The sequence below is a fragment of the Homalodisca vitripennis genome, chromosome 2, assembly GCF_021130785.1.
Source record: "Homalodisca vitripennis isolate AUS2020 chromosome 2, UT_GWSS_2.1, whole genome shotgun sequence".
In the NCBI taxonomy this organism is placed as follows: domain Eukaryota; kingdom Metazoa; phylum Arthropoda; class Insecta; order Hemiptera; family Cicadellidae; genus Homalodisca; species Homalodisca vitripennis.
In genome coordinates this window covers 107986408-108010389 of record NC_060208.1, presented here as the reverse complement: position 1 = coordinate 108010389, position 23982 = coordinate 107986408, and the positions used below count along the sequence as shown (strand labels likewise).

The following is a 23982-nucleotide window of genomic DNA, read 5'->3' as shown; positions in this document are numbered from 1 at the left end:
TAATATTTGAAAATGATCATTTTCAGCTTTGGACCACAAGGGAAAACCCTGATGATTCCAAACCTCATATAGAGGATGTGAGTTAAAAATTCATTGTGTATTTTATGATTATGTATATATTTATTACAGAATGCTAACTTACAAAATTGAAATTTTGATTAGAATCAGTGTCTAGTGTAGTGACTCCTAGAATCCTAATACTACTAGAGACACTGTGCTATGTGGTACTGTAATAATAATATTTTATATTATCTTTAAGGTGGTATCGACATCATTGTCTGGAGTAGGGACTCGTATTTATATAGATTTGATAATCAGGAACTTTACTTTACCTTTGAAGATAGTCTGGAAGTTTCCACAGCTAGTTGGAGCAGTTGCTGCTCTCTCAGATACTTATATTATGTGAAACTTATGGGCTTTTCTATATTGTTAGTTCTACATTGTTTACTTTATATAAGCAAAAAATATAGGCCTAAGAGTTTCAGGAAATATGAATGTGTCGCTGTGGCAGATCCAGGAGAAGGGGGCAATGACCACCGCCAAGATTTAAAATAAAAGTCATTTTTTGGGGAAAAACTTAATCATTCCCATACCATAGCAATACAAAAATAAAAATGATTTTAATTTTATGAACCAATCTTTGAGCATGAGTAAATTTATTTACAAACTGTTTTTTTTTTTTTTTGTTGTGTTGAAATATAACTTTCTTCCTTTTAATGATGGTAAACTAAACCTTAAGTGGCCCCCCTGAAATTTAGGACTTGATCCGCCTTTGGTATGTGGCTTGGTAATTAATTGAACTGGTATTAAAGTTTCATAAATTTAGATTTTGTGAAATGTTTCCAATTACAATTTGGTAACTTTTTATGGAATAAGAATGTAGTACAGAACTCTGACCATGGTTATTCTTAGACTACGTTTGTTATGAATAATAGGGTCTTATGTCTATTTTGGATACTTAATTTTTCTAAATTTCTACTCTTTGGATATCATTGATCAACAAGAAGATTGGTGAGTTGTGGGTATAAATGAAAGCCTAGAATAGAGGTAGATAAATATTTAATGTGTAAAACTATTCACTATTAGTTCTGTAAATAATTTTTGTTTAAAGTATTTATTTTTTACATTTTTTAATTAGTTTTTTAAATGCTTAATTTATGTTTAAATAATGAAATGAATTAAAATATTACTTTTACATCTGTTTGTTTTAGGAACTCTATGACATGTTCAATCGTTTTGTTGGAGGGGCAAGTGTGAGTGTATATACATTTACAAGAAAATGTTGCTTTTTTTACAGTTGGTCTATAATGAGTTGAATTTTATATTGTTCAAATTTCAATTGATAATAAAATGTTTTCCTAGTTGGAAAAGTAATGAATTGATTAGAAAATAATTCAAATATAAAGTGTTTTAATAACACTTCAACACATAATTATATGAAAACAAATGATTAAGATTTATCAATGTAGACTATTTAACATAATGTTTAATTGCAAATATTATTTTTAATAAAAATGGAATTTTTTAGTATTATTTACATTGCTTTAAATATTATGCAATTTAAATACATTGGCTCTTGTTCTGTTGTACTGTGAATGTTAATGAATTCTTTTTTTACAGGATCGTAGATCTGTGTATAGATTCAATACTGCAGACATGGTGAGGCTTACAAATGGTGTACTTTAAATTTTGTTACAGGAAGGTTTGTAGGTACAATATTAAATATATTTACAGAGAAAAAATTCAACTTCAGTTTAATATATTAATGATGTAAGTAATTAGTAAATTAATAAAGAATTAAATTAGAACACATACTGCCACTAAACTTCTCTATTGTTAAAGTAAATAGCAGATTGTAGCAAAATGCTTTTACATTCCAAAGTGTTATCTTTCAGTTTTTAATGTAAAACGTTTTATCTTCACCTTGTTTTAGAAATCAGAATCGGCTGATAAGTCTAAACTAAAATCTGGGGGAGAACCAAAGATAACAACGAAGATCAGGAAGAAGAAAAATAAGAAGATAACTGAGATCGATATCAAATTGGACAAAAAGAAGGAAGCAAAAATTGCTAAAACAATTTTGGCCAAAGGGAAAGGAAAGCTTGGAATTAAAGAAATGGAAAAATCGCCAAATGAGAAGAAAGAAGTAAAAGGGAAACAAATAGATGAACATGGGACAATGCTCAAAGGAGATTTAGAAAAAGAGAAGGTTCAATTAGGTGGGAAAAAAACTAAAATGAAAGATGAGACTAAATTGGCAGGAGCAATAAATATTAAAGGAGAGCCTGGGAAGCAGGATGGGATTAAAGTAGAATCAATGCTGAGTACAAAAGGAAAAGTAAAAGTAAAACATGCCAGTGTAGAACATAAAATGGAATCTTTTATTGCTCCTGGAGACTCTAGGATAAGAGCAGATCTTCCATTAAAAACTTCAGTGAAACTTGAAACTTTGAAAAAACCTGGAATGGAGATGATGAAAGTGAAGAAGGCTGAGGTGGACCCCAAGAAAAAGGCTGAGTTGGAGCAAGAACTGATCAAAGATTATCCTGTAAGTGGTACAGTAGAGATTACCAACTGGCAAGGGACCTTCGCTCCAATCGCTGGGGAACCCTACGTTGCTCCTCTGCATCACCAGGTGAGTCCAGTCTCACTGGCTGATCTAAAGAACCAATTTTGAAGGGAGTCTAACCTAGAATGAAGGGTAGAGGGTTATTCCCTGAAAATTTGTTTTATTTATCTATAATGTATAATTTGGTTTATTTCAGAGTTTTAATTTTGATGTTCTATATTGATAATTTATTCTTCCATCCTGAAATATGAAGTTTGGCTGGAAAGTATTCAATCTTATACTGTAATCTGAAGATGTGTCATATTGCAATCATGGTGACCAGGTCCCTTTCAGAGTATTCTTGTCTACAAACCATTTCCTGTAGTGCTTCTTGCACTTCCAGAACATTCACTGAAATCGTTTTTTAGAATAGTTAATTGGTCCTTAATTGGATCAAATTTTATCTTAATAATATGTTATCACTAAAATAGGTTATAATATTTTTTATCTTTTGATACTAAAAATTGATCTTTGTAAAGACTTTTCGCTCATGTTTATGAAGCTAATCTAAAGGCGGTTTGAATTATTCAAATAAAACTTTTAAATAATGTTCACTAAAATACAAACAGTGATGAGGGGAATTTTAATTTTAGCAATAATGGAGAAAATGTTTACTTTATATTACATTTGTCACACTAAAAATAATCACCTTATTTAAAAATGAAATATGTTAATTTCATTTGGAATGCTCTTAAGCAAAATAAAGAATTTGAAACTTAAATACGCTAACATTTATATGCTATGAATCTCAAATCAGTGACAGACTTCAGTGTGGGATCTAAGTCTGTAGGTCTTTTTCCTTAACAATCAAATTATGTATTGATTCCCTCACATACATATTCAAAGTTTTGGCCATCTTAAGATTGCCTGTGTACCATATTATCATCTAAGGGTCTTTTATCATTCTGTAGTGATAAAGTAGAGTGTTGATAAAGAATGGACAATATTCAATCTAACTTTTAAACAAGTTCTTTTATGTACACAACATGTCATTGTGGAGTACAATACTAGTGTGTGAAGAATTAACTGAGGTGAGGTATTGAAGCACCACTAGTGATGAACTTGCAGCTTTGAGACATACTACTTCAAGGTATTTCACTCCTGGTGGCATACACTTCGCCCAGCACTGTTTCTACAGCTTGAAGCAGGTTTTGAAATTGCTTTTTGTAATCCCTGCACTGCATTTTGAAAAGTTGCCACACCATATTTTGTTATATCTCCACTACATTTTAAAATCAACATTCTTTCAGCTAAAATTTGATTTTGGGAACAAAAATGTAACAAGGAACAATATCAAGTGAGTAAAAGAGTTGTTGCACCTATATAATTTGAGGCTTAGCCAAAAACTACTGAAAAAGTTCAGATTTGTGAGCTGGAGGATTATCATGATGGAACTTTCAATCGCAGCTTTAGTGTGTTTGTGGCCTTTTTTGATGAATAGCATACTGTATCTCTCACAACACTTCATAATTTAATGGACCAGAAGAGCAAATTTATAATGAACAATATATGTGACGAGATATAATACCAATTATGTATATTTATATAGCTAGTTATAATATTGTTGTCACGCTATACGTATATGTGTAAGCCTATACAAGTATAACACAACAAAATAACAGAACATTTTCTGTAAAATTTTGGAAATAGTTGAACATTTATAATATATTTCTATATATTTTTGAACTGAATTGATACAAAAGAATATGTTGGTCGATACTTGTATTGGACTGATTTTAGCCTGACTCCTTCTGGGATGCCATATACCGATCCACAGATCCAGACCTTCCTACTCCTCCTGGAGTTGTCAGTCTTCCAGAGGGTGAAGCTGATCCATTTACTCCCACTCACCCGCCTGCCACTCACCACAGTGAAAACACTCATCTGGTGAGGTTATTTTCTTGTTACCAACATAGCTACATTCCTCAAATGTAACATGCAAACTGGAAATAACAGTTACAATGTATTTTCAATAAAATCAAATCAACAACATTGTAAGAATAAATTGTCTGGGAAGAGAAGGAAGTTAACAAAAATTACATAGAACAAGATTAAGTAGCTAATGTTAGCCATAACTCTTAATGTGATGAAGTGTCAATTAATACATAATTTGTACATATTATTAAGATAAATTTCACCAGAGTTAATTAACACACAATTTTGAACAGGATAAATAATTATATATTATTATATAACTATTTCACATATATATTTAAATAACCAAACTAACATAAGATTGGAAGAATGTGAGAGAAATGACCAAATACAAAATAATTTAATCATAAAAAGTAAGGGCTCTGTGGTGTAGTGGTAGCGCACACACCTGGCAAGTGAGAGATCCGAGTTCGAGCCCTGGTGGAGCAAGAACTTTTTGTGATTCAATATTTATTATTTAAATTAAATTAGGCTATTGCCATTTATAAAAATATTAATGATTGTATGTATATATATTATTCCAAGTAATTCTATGTTTTTAAAAATTAATATTTATGTTTTCTTTTCAGGCTAATCATGCAATTGGAAAAAATCACCTACAAGTAAGTATTCTGATGAAAGTTGTACTCAATATTTGCGATGCACTATTTAAAAACATCAACATTTATAAAATTCTAATATACTATCCTAGAGTATGTATAAATTGTGTGGAGAGAGAAAACATACTATAGGCTGACGTGACGTGTGACTAAGTACCAGCCAAGTGGGTTGACCCCGTTGAAACAGGACTGTAAAAATACTGACTAAGAGATTTACTTACAACTTTTAATTTTGTTATTTCTAGCATATTACCAGATGATCAAAGTGTTACAAAAATATTAAATTTTGACTGATAAAAAATTACAAATTGCTGAAAACAACTCAACAGGAGAATTAATACTAACAAATACAGTGGAAATAAGCAATTATACAAAACAATATTATATTTAAAAACCTTCAAGGATTTTCAGTTTAACAAACCTATAAAGTATGATTATTGAAAATTAAGTAGTGTTTCTGGAATGGACTAAATCTAAACATTAAATTCTTAAACAGCGTAAAGTCAAACAGCGGCATTACTTTTGCATTCCTTAGGTCCTTATTACACTAGGCCGCTGAGTTGTACCACTAGCATCCTAGTGTTGTTTAATATATGATTATATTGGACCTTTCTACACTAAGTGGTCTGGTGGTGCAGGTTGAAAATCAGCAGCGCAAAACCAAAAGACAGCTAATGCGAGCTTTGCTTACCCGCCGCTAACCGCTCAGCTGAGAATTACTGCGCTTTGGTCATTGTTTTGAATTAAACTTACTGTAATAGGACACACTATGAAATTGTTATATAAAAACGGTTGTACCGCTAGCCACTGAAGTCTAATGTGTAATGGCGTAACTCGCTTATAAGCTCCACTGCACAACCAGCTGACTAATGTAAGAAGGGCCTAAGGAATGCAAAAGTAATGCCGCTGTTTGACGTGTGTGTGTGTGTGTGTGTGTACATGTGTAAGCGCATGTGCAATATAAATAGAACCTTACAGATTCTAAATGTTTATAAAATTAAGTACTAAGAAACATGTTTATATTTAATAAAACAAATAACAAATCTGTTTCCTCAATATAAAGGAGGGAATGCTGATGAAGAACAAAGATAAGGGGAAAAAACAAGAAAAGAAAAAGCCCAAGTTGTCCCCTAAGGAGAAGAAAAAGAAGAAGAAAGAAAAACAACAAGAGAAACAGGGTTCAAGAAAAGTTGCAGGAGTTGGTGTGAGTACATTAAATGTAATTTGTTAGTTTTAAATTTAAAGTTTTTTTTTTAAATTTCTCCCCAGATTTGAAAAGAAATCTCACTCATAGTTTACTTTTCACATATATAGTGCAAAGAGGCACTCTATCTCTGTGATAGCATGCTTGTGCAGGATTGGTGAGTTCTACTTAAAATCAATCTTATGGTCATCAATGATTGTATATCAGTATGTTACCGCACTAAAGCTCAAATTTGGATTTTAAACATTTAAAACTTATTTATAAACAAATTCATTTGAACTCATAGGCATTCAGATTGCAGATCTTTGGTGGATAACTAACCTAACATATAATTACAAACTAGATTGAAGTGTTCCAAACGAGGAATATATAGAAGAGATACAACAAAAATAAATAAAAATATTAGAAGAAGACAAGAAAGGGATCAACAGAAAAAGTAAAATTACTCATATTGTTGTCAGAAAAGTCATACTATAAATTGAGATAAAGTAAGATTAGAATATTACATAGGGAACCTCATTGTTTTAAAAGGAAATTGTATAAGGCTTCGAACATTAATTCATCAATCACTTGGTCAACTGTTGAACCTAGGCTGCTTTGGTTGCTAATACTAAAAAATTATTTACTAGTAGTAAAATAGTTATTTAAGAGTTTTAAAAATTATTTTTACTGTGAAGAATTTTCAGTTCTGTTACATTTATGAGAATTTTACACTTTTGAAAGAGGTTTCAAAATATTTAATTAGCAATAGCATAGTTTAATTGTTTTAGTGAAATCTTTTTATATTTAAAAATTACCCATAAAATATAAAAACCTACAAAGCATTTGGATACATATGTCATAATATTTAAAATGACAAAATTGACAAACTCTACAACCAAAAGTAAAGAGGTAGAACAATTAGAAGTTACAGTACCTTCTTATTGGAATAAACATTTTGTGTTGTTATCTGTACAGTTGGTTCTCGAGTTTATGTATACAGTAGTAATAATTGATCTCCCAGATTCCTATTGTTCATCCTAGTGTGAAGGTAGAATGCCTTTTTGATTTTATATTTTACCGTAAGTTACAGTAAAATAGTCAAAAAAATTAATGTAAATTTGGCTTTGCTTTAATAAATATTTAAATCAAATCCAAAAGGTAAATTTTTATTAAACTAAATTGTGGATCCAATGAAATATTTGTTGTTCTTCAACCAATATCTCTCCTCCTAACATCTTCTGTTATTTTTTATGTTATTAATTTCTTTAGGAAAAATCCGATGTTCACCTTCAGGGTAATCTACCTGTTCATGCCTTGGCTGGGAAGGTAAGCATCACCTGATTTTCTACTTAAATTTATATTGTGTTATATGTAATAAAATGAACATTTAAATTGTTTGTTCATCGTTTTTAGATTAATTTGTATTGCATACTTACTCTCCAAATTGTTTAACTATATACTGTAGTTAACTTTTGTGTAAGTAACTTAAATATTCAAGCAGGTTTGCAGAAGGGGTATTGGTATTCCTACACTTCACAGCACTTATTGAGAGATGTGTTTATTTGTTGTTACTGAACTTTTTGACTCATGAATGTTCAAACAAGGCTTGTAGAAGGGATATATCTATTTCTGCACTTCCCAGAAATGTTAATTATTTTACTTTTATCCTAACTAAAAGTCCTCACTGACTAAGATATGTGTTTGTCTCATTTTCAGTTTTAATTTTAAATCAAATCACTGATATTTAACCTCAGTGGTGAATATTAAGCAGTTTTATCAGCAATTACACTTTTTATCAAGAAGCTGTTGTCTTCATCAAGTACAAATTGTGTCTCTAATCAAGTGATCATGTATATTTTTCTTCTTTGTATTCATGAAATACAACTTTTAGAACCATACCCATATAAATCAGTGGAATATATAGCTAAAATCATCATTCAGAATGCTGTAACAACTCTTAAGTGGAAATCATAGTTCTGGGCCAAAAGAATTCAGTTATTTTCTGTGCATGACACAATATTCTCCTGAACACTTTTGTAATTAGTATTGGGGATGGGAAAGGGAACTATCATAATGGTTTCTCTTCTAAAAACTAAGTAAAATTATATTGTTCTTGTGATTCAACAATTTTTTATTTATAAGAAATTATCACCATTATTTATTATATGTCCTTGTAATTTTTTATAAGATACATACTCCAATAAATTGAACTCAGTGTGATTATTGTAACTGCAAACAGTTGACAATAATGTCGAAATGTATGTTCCATACTAAAATAAATTTTAAAATTTGAAGATAATATTCTGTTTATTACAAATTATATAAAAAAATCAAAAATATTACGTCTTATTTTATAAAATGAGTATATGAACCCCTATTGTAATTCAAATCAAAGAACTTACCCCTTAGTACAATTTTATTTTATTTTTTACTTAAGTTTTCAATATTTTATTTTAAAACTCAATTAACGATCATTTTATCAAAATATGATTTACTATTACAGTATATTGCATTGATATTATTGTACTCTAAATAAATTTGTTTGTACTTTTTGACAATAATTTTGTCTTAATCATTCCAGAGCAAAGCAGGACCCCATGTTCAAGGTTTTACTAAACCAAATGTTATGCATGTAAGTACATACTGTAGTACTGTACGACCAGACTTACTTATTGTTGTAAAGCTAATCTATAAAAACAAAAATTTATAAATGTCATATTAAGAATATTTTATAAACAACGTCAGAGTTGAAACAGTACATCATATCCAGGTAAGTGACGAGAATCTTTATTTCTTTTGAAGAAAATAATTATCCTACAGCTGTATTAAGTTCTTTATTTTTTATAATTTTAAGAGTGAAACAGTTATCCTTAAAATTGTTCCATCACTAATTTTTCTCCATACTGATATTTGACTTTATTCCAATTTCAGGCTGCAACTAAATCCGAAGAACATTTGAAGGTAGGTTTTATTCTATGGCCTGTGTTTTGAAACATGTCAAAACTTTTATATAGTTGTTATTAATATTATATTTTGTTACTTATTTTATTCTATATTTTGTGTTTATGAAATAAATTGAGAAAACTTAGAGATTTGAATTAAACTATTACTATCTCATGAATTTATTTTCTGTGATATCTAATGCTATTTTGCTCTTATTACTTAATCTTGTAAAAATACTTTGTAATTAAATCATATTTAAAATATTTTTCAGACTCCAAGCGAGGAGGAACGTGAGAGTGGTGTAAGTGAAAAAACATATATGTTTAAAAATTCTAATAATAAATATACAAACATCAAAATAATAAAACAATATAGTAAAAATTTTAAATTTGAGATGTAGTAGCTACTGAAAAACATAGAAAAAGTTTGATCCAACATTGAGGCCATGTGAAGAACTTAAGTCAGGAGATCTTGAGGGCCACTCAGTTCATCCTCTTCCACCAGTCCACTGATCTACATTGTGATTATTTAACCTTTGATGGTCACAAGTATTAAAATAAGAGACTCTACCTTCCTGGAAATGTAAAACATTGTCATGTTAATTCAGCCCGCCAATTGGGTTTATCTGATTTCAACAGTTTTAACAATGATAAAATAAGTAAAATCTTCAAAGCAAATTTAGATATGATTACTGGTTTAAATGGCTACTGAGAGATGAATGTCAAATATAATAGTCCCAAGCATTATTTTTTGAATTTAAAATACTCTTCTCAAACTAATAGGAGTTTCAAATTAAAACAATATATTTTATAGCATTTAATATAATGTGTCTCAATGTATAGGTTATATCTTGAAAATTAAGAGTTGGGTTAGGGCGGTTTGGAATGATTCTCTCTTTTAAATTAGTTTTTGTTTTGTTTCTCCAATGATGAGATGAGAGTAACATAAATGACAGCTTGCTTAGTTGTTTAGAGGTGTGGCAATAAATATCAGAAGTTTAAAACTAAATAGTCTATGTTGTAGTATTATGAAATGATTTGTAAAGTACGTGAGAAGACATAATTCTGATCAAAATATGTAAGGGGTAGTTTAAAAATACATTTTAACCTGTTGATGAGTTATCCCAAAAGAAAGTGTGGGCCAGCACATATGTTTTTGATCTTAATTAATCTATATATTTCAATGATTATTATTACAATTTTACTTTTTGTTTCTGTTTTGCTATTAATTAAAATTGTAATTTTTACCATATGAACAAACTAAATTAACTAGAATTTTTGGTAAACATTTTTTATAAATATGTTATTATTGAACAAATAAAGCATAAATAAATAAGTAATGAAATTTGATTACTTTTTTCTGATTCTTTTAGGGTTGAACAATTACTGAATAGTGCACTTCCTTGAGTCAGGCAATAGTGAACATGCCAGCACTCATCAACATGTTAACTTTTTTTGTGTGTTTATGATATTTTGTAATGCAATTTAGTTTTTATTTCAGACAACTTATAAACCCGAAGGTGCGTATGAGTATCCATCCTTCAGACATCCGGACTTCAACCCGGTGAGTTGTTTACAGTGTAGAGCTTCCATTAGGTCCCTTCTTGTTTAATTTTAAACTATGTTAAGATGGTTAACGTTACAGATTATTCTTTGTTTATAGTTCTTTACTGAATTCAGGATTATGATTATTAGGCATTACAATAAAAAGAATATGGGATTTTGTTAAGAATCTATCCTCTTTATTAGGTATCAAATACTAAAATTTAAATTTAGTTTTTAAGCATGCAAAAAACAAATCAACATTCTGATCAAAATACTGTGATCAAATACCTAAGTGTTTTACAGGTCTAACCTCCCCCCCTCTCACTTCACTATGTAAGAAGAAGTCAGAAATGAAACTCTCAACACAAAACATATATATTGCACTTAATGATTGCACCACCACAGTCAGGCATTAATATGCCTCAAGGCACTGGTTTATCAATCTCATTCTAGTTGTTATGGGATGCAAATCAGGTTTTAACAGTAAAGACACTTTCCTTAGGAAATTATCACTTTGTAATATTATTTTTTTAAGTGTAATCACTTTGTTGTAGATCAGCAATTTTAACTCTGAAATTGCTTAAAATATTATTGTTTCATGAATCTCGTAATTATTTTATGTTTTAGTTTCATTAAAACTTAGGTAATTACGTAATGGTGTTTGCAGGACACTGCCTATGATGAAAATGGGATCCCCATCCATGAAAGTCCTGGATGGACTCCGGTAAGTGTATTTTTTTAATAATGGGGTTAAGATGAAAGTAAGTACCCTGCAAAGTCGTTTGTTGACAATTCCTAATTCCTAAGACATAAATATATCTGTGAATACAGACAACACTAGACTTAGTAATCAATAGTTTGTAACAGTAAATCTTGTGGAAGTTTCCCTTGTCAGGAAATAAGGTTTGGACTTATATTGTATGATATGTGAACATGGCAGTGGGCTATCTTAATATTCTATAAGCCTTTTTCAAGAATCCTTACCTGGATGGTTAAATAACTCTAAGAATGTAAAAGCTGTATATTTCATTTTGAACAGAACAATCTTATCCCCTTCAAAACACTCACCATTTTACTAATACGTTAGTTCAGTCAGCAATGCCACATAATTTGTAATGAGTCACATTCTTATATTTTCCTTTCTTATTAACTTATAGCTACATCCTTGTTTGATGTATGTCAGATTTGAAGTGATGTCAATTTGATGAGAGTGGCAGATTATAACGCCAATTTGCTGTGTGTCACCCCCACGTTGGTTGCGATAATTTGCTGAAAGTCAGTTCTTTACAGTTATTGACTCACCATGTAGTTGTACGCCCCTTGTCACCAGTGGCACATTGTTGTACCATGTTGCTCATCATGGTATCAGTCGCCATCTTGCCCAATGCTAGCTGTATTCCCTCGGTATTACTCAAAAATTATTAGATTTGAACGTCTCTGGTGTTATCACCAGAGACTAGTCTGTGTGTATGTCAGGGTTACAAAATATGTTAAGTAATGATTACAAAATTTAACATCACTCCACACTTTTTATAAAAGATATATTTAAAGAAAGTCAAACGAAGTGACCACGAGATTAATTTATTAAATGTCACACTCTCAACACATATTATAATTTCATTCACCTTGCAGTGCTTTGATAATTTTAAAAGTCTAAACAATATCCCATCCTTGATTAAATTTCAATATACTATACAACAGATCATTACTATCCCAGGAGAACTAACACAACCTCCTTGCTTCGAGTCTGGTGAAAGAAGAAGGAATCTCCGTATAAAACGATGGATACCGACTCAAAACAATACTCATCCCCTCTCTCGTTCAAATCAGCGTCTTCACGAATAAATTTAATTTAATTCTTTTTTTTATAATTGTTGAAATTTATTACGTTTACTATAATTAATCAATTTAAGTATTTCTATTTTCTTTTTATTATTTTTTCAAAGCTTTTTATTTAAATTTTTAGCAACATGTGCTTTATGACGTCATCAATATACAAGTCATTCATACCACAATTGGCTTTTCTGCGTAATTCTATTTAATGTTTTTGTAAAACACGAATTTTGGTTATGTTTACTTAATTTTAATTAATCAAATCTTTTCCCGAATAAAGTTCAATAAATTTCTTCGTTATTAAATAAATCTCAATTCCGACAACATGTGATTCACTGACGTCACAGTCTGCCGATTCATTGACGTCATAGTCTGCCAATTCCCCGCGAATATTCAAATGTCGTAATTTGACCTGTTACACAACCCCCAAATATAAATTGATCACATATTTGTTATCAATTTATATTTCTCCTCCAATTAAATCTTTTAAATTTTTGCCCAATTAAGCTATTATTTAAATTTCTTGATAATTTTGTTTAAAAGTATTCATTTAACCCTCCATCGGGCGCTAAACGGAGTTTTCCTCCGTGTATGTTTTATTATTAAAAATAGTACTACTTTTCTGATGTCGGCAGTCGTTTCCCGCAGTGTACTTCACGAGCATTTTTCGGGGAAACGAAACAATAGCCTCTCGCTTTTATTTATCAAAATGTGTCAGTATGAGGTCTACTTCCGTGCGTGAATGGGCGATTCCTCCGTGAGCGCCCGATGGTGTGTTTGTAGTGCTTGGACGAAATCTCTGTGAGCGCCTTATTGTGTTTAGTTTTTATGTTGTAATAATCCGTGTGCGCCTAAATGTGTGACCTGTGATGGTTTCTTTTTAAATTTACTATATATTTTATTTGAATTTTGTGAAATGGAGAATGAATACGAGAGAGTTGTCAGACTTTTGGACAGTGTGGAGAGGGAAGAACAGTATGAATATATCCAAAGACCAACCGGTGGATTTGTTCGGGAACTTTTTGCAGACGACGTAGTAGATGATGTAGATTTGGATGTTGGATCAGACGATGAAGAAGACATACAGGAGCAATCTGGTGAGCAACAAATCCTTTTCTATAACGAAAACTCAACACATAATTCATTGTCAATCGCTGATTTCGATGATTTGGAAAACGTTCCATTGACTGCTAGGCTAAATGAAAATATTGTAACAAGAAGAAATGGGAAAGAAGCTTACATTAGTAAAGGAAGACATATGCTTTGGGATTTAAATCCTAACGAAAATGCTCTGTCTAGAACTTCTAGCAGAAACCTATTGAGAATGAGAATGGGGTATGTAGCTCATTGTGCTAAAGAAGCAAAAACTCCTCTTAATTCCTGGAAAACATTTTTTACCGATGATATCATCAATGACATAACAGGTTACACAAACTTATACATTACTGAGAATATACATAAATTTTCTAGAGAAAGGGATGCCTATACGACAACACCAATTGAAATGAAATCAGTGATTGGGTTGATGTACATGGCTGGTGTCATGAAAAGCAGCCACACTATTTTAGAAGATCTTTGGGAAACAGATGGTACTGGAGTGGAATTTTTCAGATGTTGTATGTCAATCAAACGTTTTAAGTTTTTACTTCGCTGTATGAGATTTGATGACATCCTTACGCGAGAAGACAGATCGGCTCTTGATAACATGGCTCCTATGAGAGATTTATTCAATGACTTTGTAGAAAACTGCCAGAAGAATTTTGTGCTTAGTGAATTTGTTACTGTCGACGAAATTTTAGAGTCATTTCGTGGGCGTTGTGGTTTCAGAGTCTATATGAAGTCAAAACCAGCAAGATATGGACTAAAAGTGTATGCATTAGTTTGTGCAAAGACTTTTTACACATCTAACTTAGAGCTCTATGTTGCAAGACAACCTGACGGGCCTTTTGTTGTTGATAACTCTGCCAAGGAGGTTGTCAACCGTATGATTGAGCCAATTTCAGGATCAGGCCGAAATGTAACTATAGACAATTTCTTTACGTCTATACCTCTTTGTGAATAGCTTATGTCTAATCACCGTCTAACGATCGTTGGCACACTGCGAAAAACAAACGAGAAATTCCGTGTTCCTTCCTAAACACCAAAGATCGGCCAGTTGGAAGCTCATCATTTGCCTTCAGGAACAACTGTACTATGGTATCGTACAATGCAAAACGAAACAAGGATGTAATTTTGTTATCTTCCATGCACAATGACGATGCTATAGATCTACAAGAAGACTCTCCTACTTTCCAAAAACCAGAAATAATCTTGTTTTACAACGCAAGTAAAGGAGGGGTCGACACTGTTGACAAGTATAAGGAGAGTTACTCAACCGCCAGAATCTGCAATCGTTGGCCAATGAGGTTGTTCAACTCCCTTCTTGATATTGGCGCACTCAATAGTTTCATAATTCTAAAGAAAAATGTCGAACAACCAAATATGAAAAGAAGGAACTTTTTGAAGCAGCTGGCCTTTTCCTTTTGTAAGGACTATGCAAAGTACAGATTAAGCCACAGAAATATTCCTAGGCAAGTAAAACAAAGAATTTGTCAGATTATGAGCATTGAGGAAACTGGAAACCAACGGAGAGTCACACCACCTGACGACGTCACTTCCGGCCGGTGCTGCCTGTGTGACTGGAAGAAGAATAGGCCATCAAAAACAAGGTGCAGCAAGTGCAAGTTTTTATTTGTCGTGAACATTCATATGTAAGCTGCGTTAGCTGTGATGATCCTGATGAAGAAATGGAAGTGTCCAGCGGTAGCTCACCGTAAGGACAATTCAGTACAGTACCAGTGTGCTAGGGAACATTTCAGTACTGTTTATGGAGTGAACATTGTCGTTATAAGAACCAGAAGGAAAATGTTTTGAAACTTTGTGTAGTGTGTAAGAAATTTTTATGTAATGAATAAATTTTGAATTCAGAGTTATAATTGACATTAGAATTGTATAATATTTCAAGAATTGAAGTAAGATGCTTTTGTAAGAAGTTTTAAATCTAATTTAATTTCCATATATTATTACAGTAGGTTAAACATTTTTACATTTAACTGCATTATTCCTTAAAATAAATCATGTTGTTATCATACAATAACATTTTTAAGATTTTGAATTTCTTATTTGGAAAATTCATTACATAAGAGAGGAATTTTTATTTAATATCTAAAAATGAATATATTACATTGTAATTAAATTAGTATAAATATATAACAAATAAAAACAGTGTAAACGACAATTGTATCCATTATTTGCTAACCTGGAGGAAACCTCCGTGAGCGCCTGATGGTGTTTCTAATTTTAAGCGCCCGATGGAGGGTTAAAAGAAAGTAAAATATCAAAGCAAAGCTTACAATCATATTACACAAATTACAATGTATTAAATGTTCACACAAATTACAGTGTACATATAAATCAATTACACAAATTACAATTAATACAAATATCAATGAATATATAAATCAGCTACACAAATTACAATTAATATTAAATGATTACACAAATTACAATGTACATATAAATCAATTACACAAATTACAATTAATACAAATATCAATGAATATATATATATATATATATATATATATATATATATATATATATATATATAAGAACAGTACTAAAGTTTTAAATACTTTTAAATTAAATACTTGTAACCTCTATATGTTTTGAATATAATGTTTAACGTGTCCATTACACATAACATAATGTTCAATACAAGTTAACTCTATCAGATTATACACTCACAAGTTATAATAATACACAAATACCTTGTAAAATTCATAAATATATTCTTACTGATAAACAATATTGTAATATCCTTATATTGTCATCTCCTACTGGAAACATATTACATATACTATCTACTATATTACATTATCCTTGTCACATCTTATTATAAATATTTATACAACCCTATACTAATCTGACTATTATTGTCAGTTTTTTTTTTAATGAATTTTATATTTTTTATTGTTTTATCTGACCGTTAAGGTCAGATATTTTTATGTCAGCCCGTTTTTTGAAAAGGTTTATTTGTCATTATTATGACAGGGCATAGGCTGACTACATGGGAGCCTACAATATTTTCAAAAGAAAAATTGGCTTATTCCCCTCAAGGTTAAATTTTGACAGGTAAAAAAAAAATATTTATATAATTGGAGGGGTTATTCTTTTATTGGCACATTACATTAAAGAGAAGGTCACAAGTTTTATTTCATAAGCATGTATTGTTTTTTATGTGCTTCTCTGTACATTCATCCATCCACACAAGCCAGTTTATAGACCATGTTTTAAAAATTTCTTAAATAGAATGGTCTCATTCAGCATCAGTATGGTCATTCACACTTAAAGAGTTTTCATACTCTTATTCTATGACTCTCTTTAGTTCCCTTACATTACGGATCCCAAAGAATTCATTATTGTCTAATCTGTTTAATGCATATGCATTTTCTCTTTTAATGCCTGCGATTACATATGGTCCTTCATAAAGTAAGAAATATTTTTTAATCTTCTTATCTAATGCATTTGATAAAATATGGTTTTTTACTAATACTTTGTCACCTATTCTATACTTAATTGGATTTAATTTCTCATCATGTCTTTTATTCCTTTTTTCTGCCTTACTTATTAAGTTTTCCCTTACCATTCTAATTTTATTCAAATGATTAAATTTACATTCAATTGGAAATTTAATTATTTTACTTAGAAAATTATCAGATCTTCTTCCAAACATTACTTCATATGGTATTGCTTCAATGGTGTCCTGTACTGAATTGTTTAACACATATTCAGCAAATAACAGAATGTCAGGCCATTGAGTGTGTCTTTTATGACAATATATCCTACAAATTTTATTTACTTCTTTATTTGTCCTTTCCACTATTGAACTTTGTGGGTGATAAGGTGTACTGTGATAAACTTTAATATCTAAGTTATTAAGAGTTGTGTTCCACAAATTTGAATTAAAACATGGACCATTGTCGCTGACTATTGCTTTCATTTTTTCTACTTGAGGTATAAACTCTTTAGTTACTTTACTTAATACACTTCTACTGTTTGGTTTCTTTATGGCATATAATTTCACAAATTTTGAAAAAACATCTACCATTGTTAATATGTATTGTACATTTCCTCTTCCCTTTGGTAATGGACCTATCAAATCTATTGACACCAAGTCTAGCACATTCTGAGATATTATATTCATTTGTCTACCTTCTTGTCTTACATTCCCATGTTTACTCTTTTGGCACAATATACACTTTTTTAACTGTTCTTTTACACTTCTTTCCATATTCTTAAAAATACAATACTCTTTAAGTATATTAAATATTTTATGACCTCCTAAATGTCCATATTTTAAATGTTTAAATTAACTAAATCCTTTTTAATACCTTCTGGAATACATACTTTCCATACATCACTATTTTCATCCTTTCTTTTAAAAATTATCCCTCTATACTCCATAAATATTTTATTTATTTTTCCATAATGAACTCCTTCGCTGTCATTTAAGATATTTTTTATATTTCTCAAATACTCATCCTGTTCTTGTTTTTTATCTAGATTCTTTAATATTTACTTTATCTCACTATCTTTAAAACCTAAATCAATTTTGTTGTACAAAACCTTGATACTGTATTTTTCTACTGAATTCTGACTATCCTTCTGTGTAATCCTTGACAGTATGTCTGCTGGAATGTTCTCTTTCCCTTTAACAAATTCTATTTCAAGATTAAACTCTTGTAATGTTAAAGCCCATCTCAACAATCTACCATTTGTTAATTTACAACTTTTTAAGAATGTCAATGCTTTATGATCTGTTCTCACTATCACTCTGGGATATCCTATTAAATATGATCTAAATTTTTTACAAGTTAATACTACAGCTAACAGTTCCTTTTCTGTGATCGTGTAAAATTTTTGCGCTTGTGTTAAAGCCTTGCTATAAAATGATATAACCTGTTCCTCATTGATTTCATCTAACTGATATAATATTCCACTAATGTTAAGGTCACTTGCATCTGTATTTAAATAAAATGGTTTGTTAAAATCTGGATGTTTTAAAATGACTGCATTTAAAAATTCTGTTTTAATTTGTCCAAATGCCTTTTCTTCTTTTTCTGTCCACTTCCATTCTATTTTATTACTCAATAAATGATTTAACTGTCCTATTAAATTGCCATAATGTCTTTGAAACTTTGCATAATACAAACATAATCCATTAAACATTTGTAGTTCTTTCATGTTTGTAGGTCATTTAAAATTCACTATCTGTTCAATTTTATTTTTATCCATTTTAATTCCTTCAGCTGAAATAATGTATCCTAAATAATTTATCTCTTTTCTTAAAAATTGTGATTTTTTTAATTTGACTGTTATTCCTCCTTCTTTTAATCTACTTAAGACCTGTTCTACATGTTTTAAATGTTCTTCATATGTGTTTGAAGTGATTAATATATCATCCACATAATATGTAGTTACAAATTCTGTCAAGTCATGACCTAATACTTTGTTTAAACCCTTTAATGAACAACGCAGTACTAACATTCAAACCATATGGTAGTCTTTTATATTGTAAATTCCTCCCTTCGAAGACAAACGCTACATATTTTCTGGACTCTTTACTTAATTGTGTTTGTAGAAATCCCTGTGATAAATCTAATGATGTCATGTATTTGACTCTTATAAACTTTTTCAATACATCATCTATGTTTATTGGTGATTCCCTATCTGGTATTATGTGTTGATTCAAATTCCTGCTATCTAGACATATTCTTAATGACAGATCCTTTTTAACTACACACACCAATGGGTTAGAATATGGACTATCAGACTCCTCTATTATGTCTCCTTTTAACATATTTTCTATTTCCTTTCTTACACCTTCCCTCTTTGAATAAGGTATTGGATAGGATCTTCCTACAAATGGCTTTTCGTTTGTTATATTTAATTTGGCCTCATAATTCTTTATACAGCCTGGTTCATCTGAAAAAATATCTTTATTTTTCATCAGTATACTTTTTTAATTTATTTAAATCTTCATTTTCCTTTACTTCACAATGTTCTAATATTTCTAAAACCTGTTTATACTTCTCATCATCAACTTTGTCCTTCATATTTTCTGTATGTGTTTTACATAGAAATTCTATGTTGTTCCAAGAATTTTTCAGCTCATCTTCACTTACTAATGTATTTATGTAATTGCACCTAATTAACTTTATACCATTGACTATATCCTCTGATTCACAGTTTGATTCAGTAAATTCAACATTTAATACTTCTTTATCTACCTCCAACTTAATCTTACCATGTTCAAAGTCAATTTTTGCATTGTGCTCTCTAAAGAAGTCACATCCTAGTATTATTCCCAAGTTCACTGCTTTGACTACTAGAAAATTTATTTGAAATAATTTATTCTCTATTTCCACCTCTATCATGACCTGTTTATCAATCTTTTTACTTCTAATACCTGTTACTCCTATTATACTTAAATTTGTTACCGGCAGCTCTAAAATTTCAAGTACACTTCTTTCTTTTATCTCATTATAATACTTTTCTGAAATTATTGTCGCCTGGCTTCCTGAATCTATTATCATGTGATACTCCTCTTTATTTATTCTTCCAAGTATCTCAGGTAGTGCTTCTGCTACTGGTTTTATGGGAATTTTATTATAATTATCTTCATTGGTCAATTCATCAAAGATGTCATTCTCTGGTATAAAAGCTGTATTCACCCCTAGTCTTAGTCCGGATTTTTTCTTATCTGATCTTATCAGATTTCTAAGCTCATTTGCTAGAATTGTTAGACCCTCTTTATTCAGATGTATTAAATCTTCACACCATTTTCCTTTATAGAATATTTCCTTTTCATATAATTTCACATTACAGTCTGTACTATCATATCATAATACTTCTCTGCCACTTCTAAAACTGTAACTTTTTCATTATTTTCTTTACTTTTTATATGTTCATTTATTCTTTCAAGTTTATTTAAATGATATCTGTCATTCTCACCTAACTTTGGTATGGGTGGAATGGTTACCAAGATTATTTTATCAGCTTTCTCCAGTAAAACCTCTACTAGTTTGTCATAATCATTACAAATATTTTTTACTTCTTTATCCCTTAATAAATCATTTGTACCTATCATTACTATTAGCTGTTTTTCTAAATTATTTGCATGTTTTAGCTCTCTGGTCAACTGTTCAATTGTCTGACCTCCTATGCATAAGTTAATTCTCTTTCCTCCTTTCTCTCTATATTCACCTCTTAAATTCATTATTTTCTCCCCAAATCTCCTAAGTTGAGAATCTCCTATCATTTGGTATCCCTCAAAATTAGGTTCCTTTTTCTCAATCGTTTCCTTCATTCTAGCCTGTCCTACCCATTTGTTTTCCATCCTGTTTTCCTCTAGTCATCTATTACCTCTCATACTTCCTCTTCCCCTTGTATATTCATATTGATCTCTCTGATGCCTCGTTTCGTTGTTTTCATACCTTTCTTTCTCCTTTCCATAATCATTTGTATCTCTACCCCTATTATTACTTTGTCTTCTCCTATCATTCTCAAACTCTACTCTCTCCCTATTATATGTGTTCCTATTGTAGTATGAGCCTACTCTAGTCAAATTATTTCCTCTAATATTCCCTCTAACTTGTGTCCCTCTATATGGTGTATCTCTATGTCCTAAATTCTTGTATTGATTTACATTTTTATTAAGTATTGTCTCATTTCTCATATCAAATGATCTGTCGTCATAACTTCTATATGTGTCACTATTCAGTATATTAAGTTGATTCAACAGGGTTTCTAGATCTTCTGATCTTTCAACATTTTGGGCTGCAGCAATTGCACTACTTATGGTTCTAGGAACATGTTTGCTTATATATGCTAGGAATGTTCCCATGTCAATTCTAGTTTCCAAATACTGGCTTTTATTATAAAATTCCAATACATATGTTACTAGATTGTCAAATCCAACCCTGTATGTACCGTTACCCATTAGTTCTTTTTCAATTTTTTTCTGTTCCCCTATGGACCAATATTTCCCTTTAAAACTCCTATAAAATTGTTCAAAGTTTTTCCAATTATTTATATGCTGTCGCCCCCACTTTCCTGCTTCATTTTTCATATATTTTAAAATTATCAATACCTGGAAGTCCCATCCTTCTCCATTTTTCTCTATATATTTTTTACAAGCTTCCAAAAATTCCATAGGATGTACATTATTTTTTATTGGATCAAATTCCAATAAGAATATTTCTGTGTTTGCTGGTTGGCTTATTCTCATGCCCACCATGCTTTGATTTCTCATCATATTTTCTAGTTGTGTTTGTTTGTTTTCTAATTTCCCTAGAGTTTCATCCAATCTCTTATTCAGGGATTTTTCTACCCTATTTCCCATGTCCTCTATTTCCTGTAAACTACTGCCCGTTACTGACTTGTTTTCTACATCCCTACTCGCCTTACCATTTTCTGTATCCTGGTCAAGTTCTAAGTTAGCTCTGTCCCTATCTACCCTACCATTTAATTCATCTAATCTTGTTTTAAATCTCTTATTTATCTTTTCTAATCTTTGATCTATTTTCTTTTTATCATCCTCAATGTGTACAAACCTTTTCTCAATTTCCCTCATATCTTCTTCTCTTTTATCTTTTAATTTCTTTATCTCCGTTGTAACCTCTCCTCTAACCTGACTTTTAAGTTTATTCCTCTCACCTTTGTTTTTCTCAGCTTGTTCGTTTATTTCAAGTCTGACCCCCTCCTCCAAGTTCTTTAAGTCTTTATTTATCTCTACTCTCATAACCTCCGTTGTCTCTACTATTTTATTGTTTAACTCACCTCTCATCTGTTCCATGTCTCGTTTTAACTGCTCATTACTTCTTTGAATTTCCTTTTTTAGTTCCTCATTATTCTGATCTATTTTATAATTCAGATCCCTTAATCCCTCATTATTTTTATCCATCTTTTCATTCAAGTCCTTCCTTAATTCCTCATTATTTTTCTTTAACTCCTCATTATTTTTATCCATCTTTTCATTCAGACTATTCATCATAGTCCTCATGAATGTAATAAGACCTTCATCCCTATCAACTCCTACTGGACTATTAACTCTGCTAACCTCATTCTCTAATGAATTTCTGTCATCTGTTGTCGACACCTCCTGTTCTACTGTATTAGGGGATGACCAACCTAAAAACCCTGTATCTCCTGAGCTATGAAGATCTATTTCTATTGGTCTAAATATTGGTGCGGGCCCTTCATTATTTTGTTCGCCTTCCATTTTGTAGCCTATGTTTAATTTGAAAATTTATATTATTAATTTAGGCCTTATTTTTGTTTTATTAGCCTACCAGGAAAATTTTACCAATTTATATTATAACTAGGTTGTTCAAAGTTATCAAACTTATAGACTAATAATAATTTGTCATACTTCTTCTAGACACACACCTGAAAATACAATTTACAATTATATAAAAACAGTGATTTTCACTTAGTCTAAAATATGCTACCACTAACCTACTTAAATTAGTTGTGGAAGTTCCAGCCCTCCAGTTGGTGCGCCATTTGATGTATGTCAGATTTGAAGTGATGTCAATTTGATGAGAGTGGCAGATTATAACGCCAATTTGCTGTGTGTCACCCCCGCGTTGGTTGCGATAATTTGCTGAAAGTCAGTTCTTTACAGTTATTGACTCACCACGTAGTTGTACGCCCCTTGTCACCAGTGGCACGTTGTTGTACCATGTTGCTCATCATGGTATCGGTCGCCATCTTGCCCAATGCTAGCTGTATTCCCTCGGTATTACTCAAAAATTATTAGATTTGAACGTCTCTGGTGTTATCACCAGAGACAAGTCTGTGTGTATGTCAGGGTTACAAAATATGTTAATTAAGTAATGATTACAAAATTTAACATCACTCCACACTTTTTATAAAAGGGATATTTAAAGAAAGTCAAACGAAGTGACCACGAGATTAATTTATTAAATGTCACACTCTCAACACATATTATAATTTCACTCACCTTGCAGTGCTTTGATAATTTTAAAAGTCTAAACAATATCCCATCCTTGATTAAATTTCAATATACTATACAACAGATCATTACTATCCCAGGAGAACTAACACAACCTCCTTGCTTCGAGTCTGGAGAAAGAAGAAGGAATCTCCGTATAAAACGACGGATACCGACTCAAAACAATACTCATCCCCTCTCTCGTTCAAATCAGCGTCTTCATGAATAAATTTAATTTAATTCTTTTTTTATAATTGTTGAAATTTATTACGTTT

The 23982-nt window shown here is 30.8% G+C and overlaps 1 protein-coding gene across 4 annotated transcripts in view; it reads left to right on the top strand.

Annotated features, from left to right (window-relative positions):
* LOC124354539 overlaps positions 1-23982 on the top strand; it is a 151904-nt gene that overhangs the window by 41306 nt on the left and 86616 nt on the right. For all 4 annotated transcript variants that reach the window (XM_046805073.1, XM_046805074.1, XM_046805072.1 and 1 more), the window contains exons 12-24: positions 27-77; positions 1212-1253; positions 1621-1659; positions 1934-2635; positions 4349-4495; positions 5113-5145; positions 6206-6346; positions 7598-7654; positions 8910-8960; positions 9260-9289; positions 9543-9572; positions 10772-10834; positions 11483-11539. In XM_046805073.1, coding sequence (XP_046661029.1) covers positions 27-77; positions 1212-1253; positions 1621-1659; positions 1934-2635; positions 4349-4495; positions 5113-5145; positions 6206-6346; positions 7598-7654; positions 8910-8960; positions 9260-9289; positions 9543-9572; positions 10772-10834; positions 11483-11539 — 1443 coding nt within the window. The remainder of the gene's footprint in view (positions 1-26; positions 78-1211; positions 1254-1620; positions 1660-1933; positions 2636-4348; positions 4496-5112; positions 5146-6205; positions 6347-7597; positions 7655-8909; positions 8961-9259; positions 9290-9542; positions 9573-10771; positions 10835-11482; positions 11540-23982) is intronic.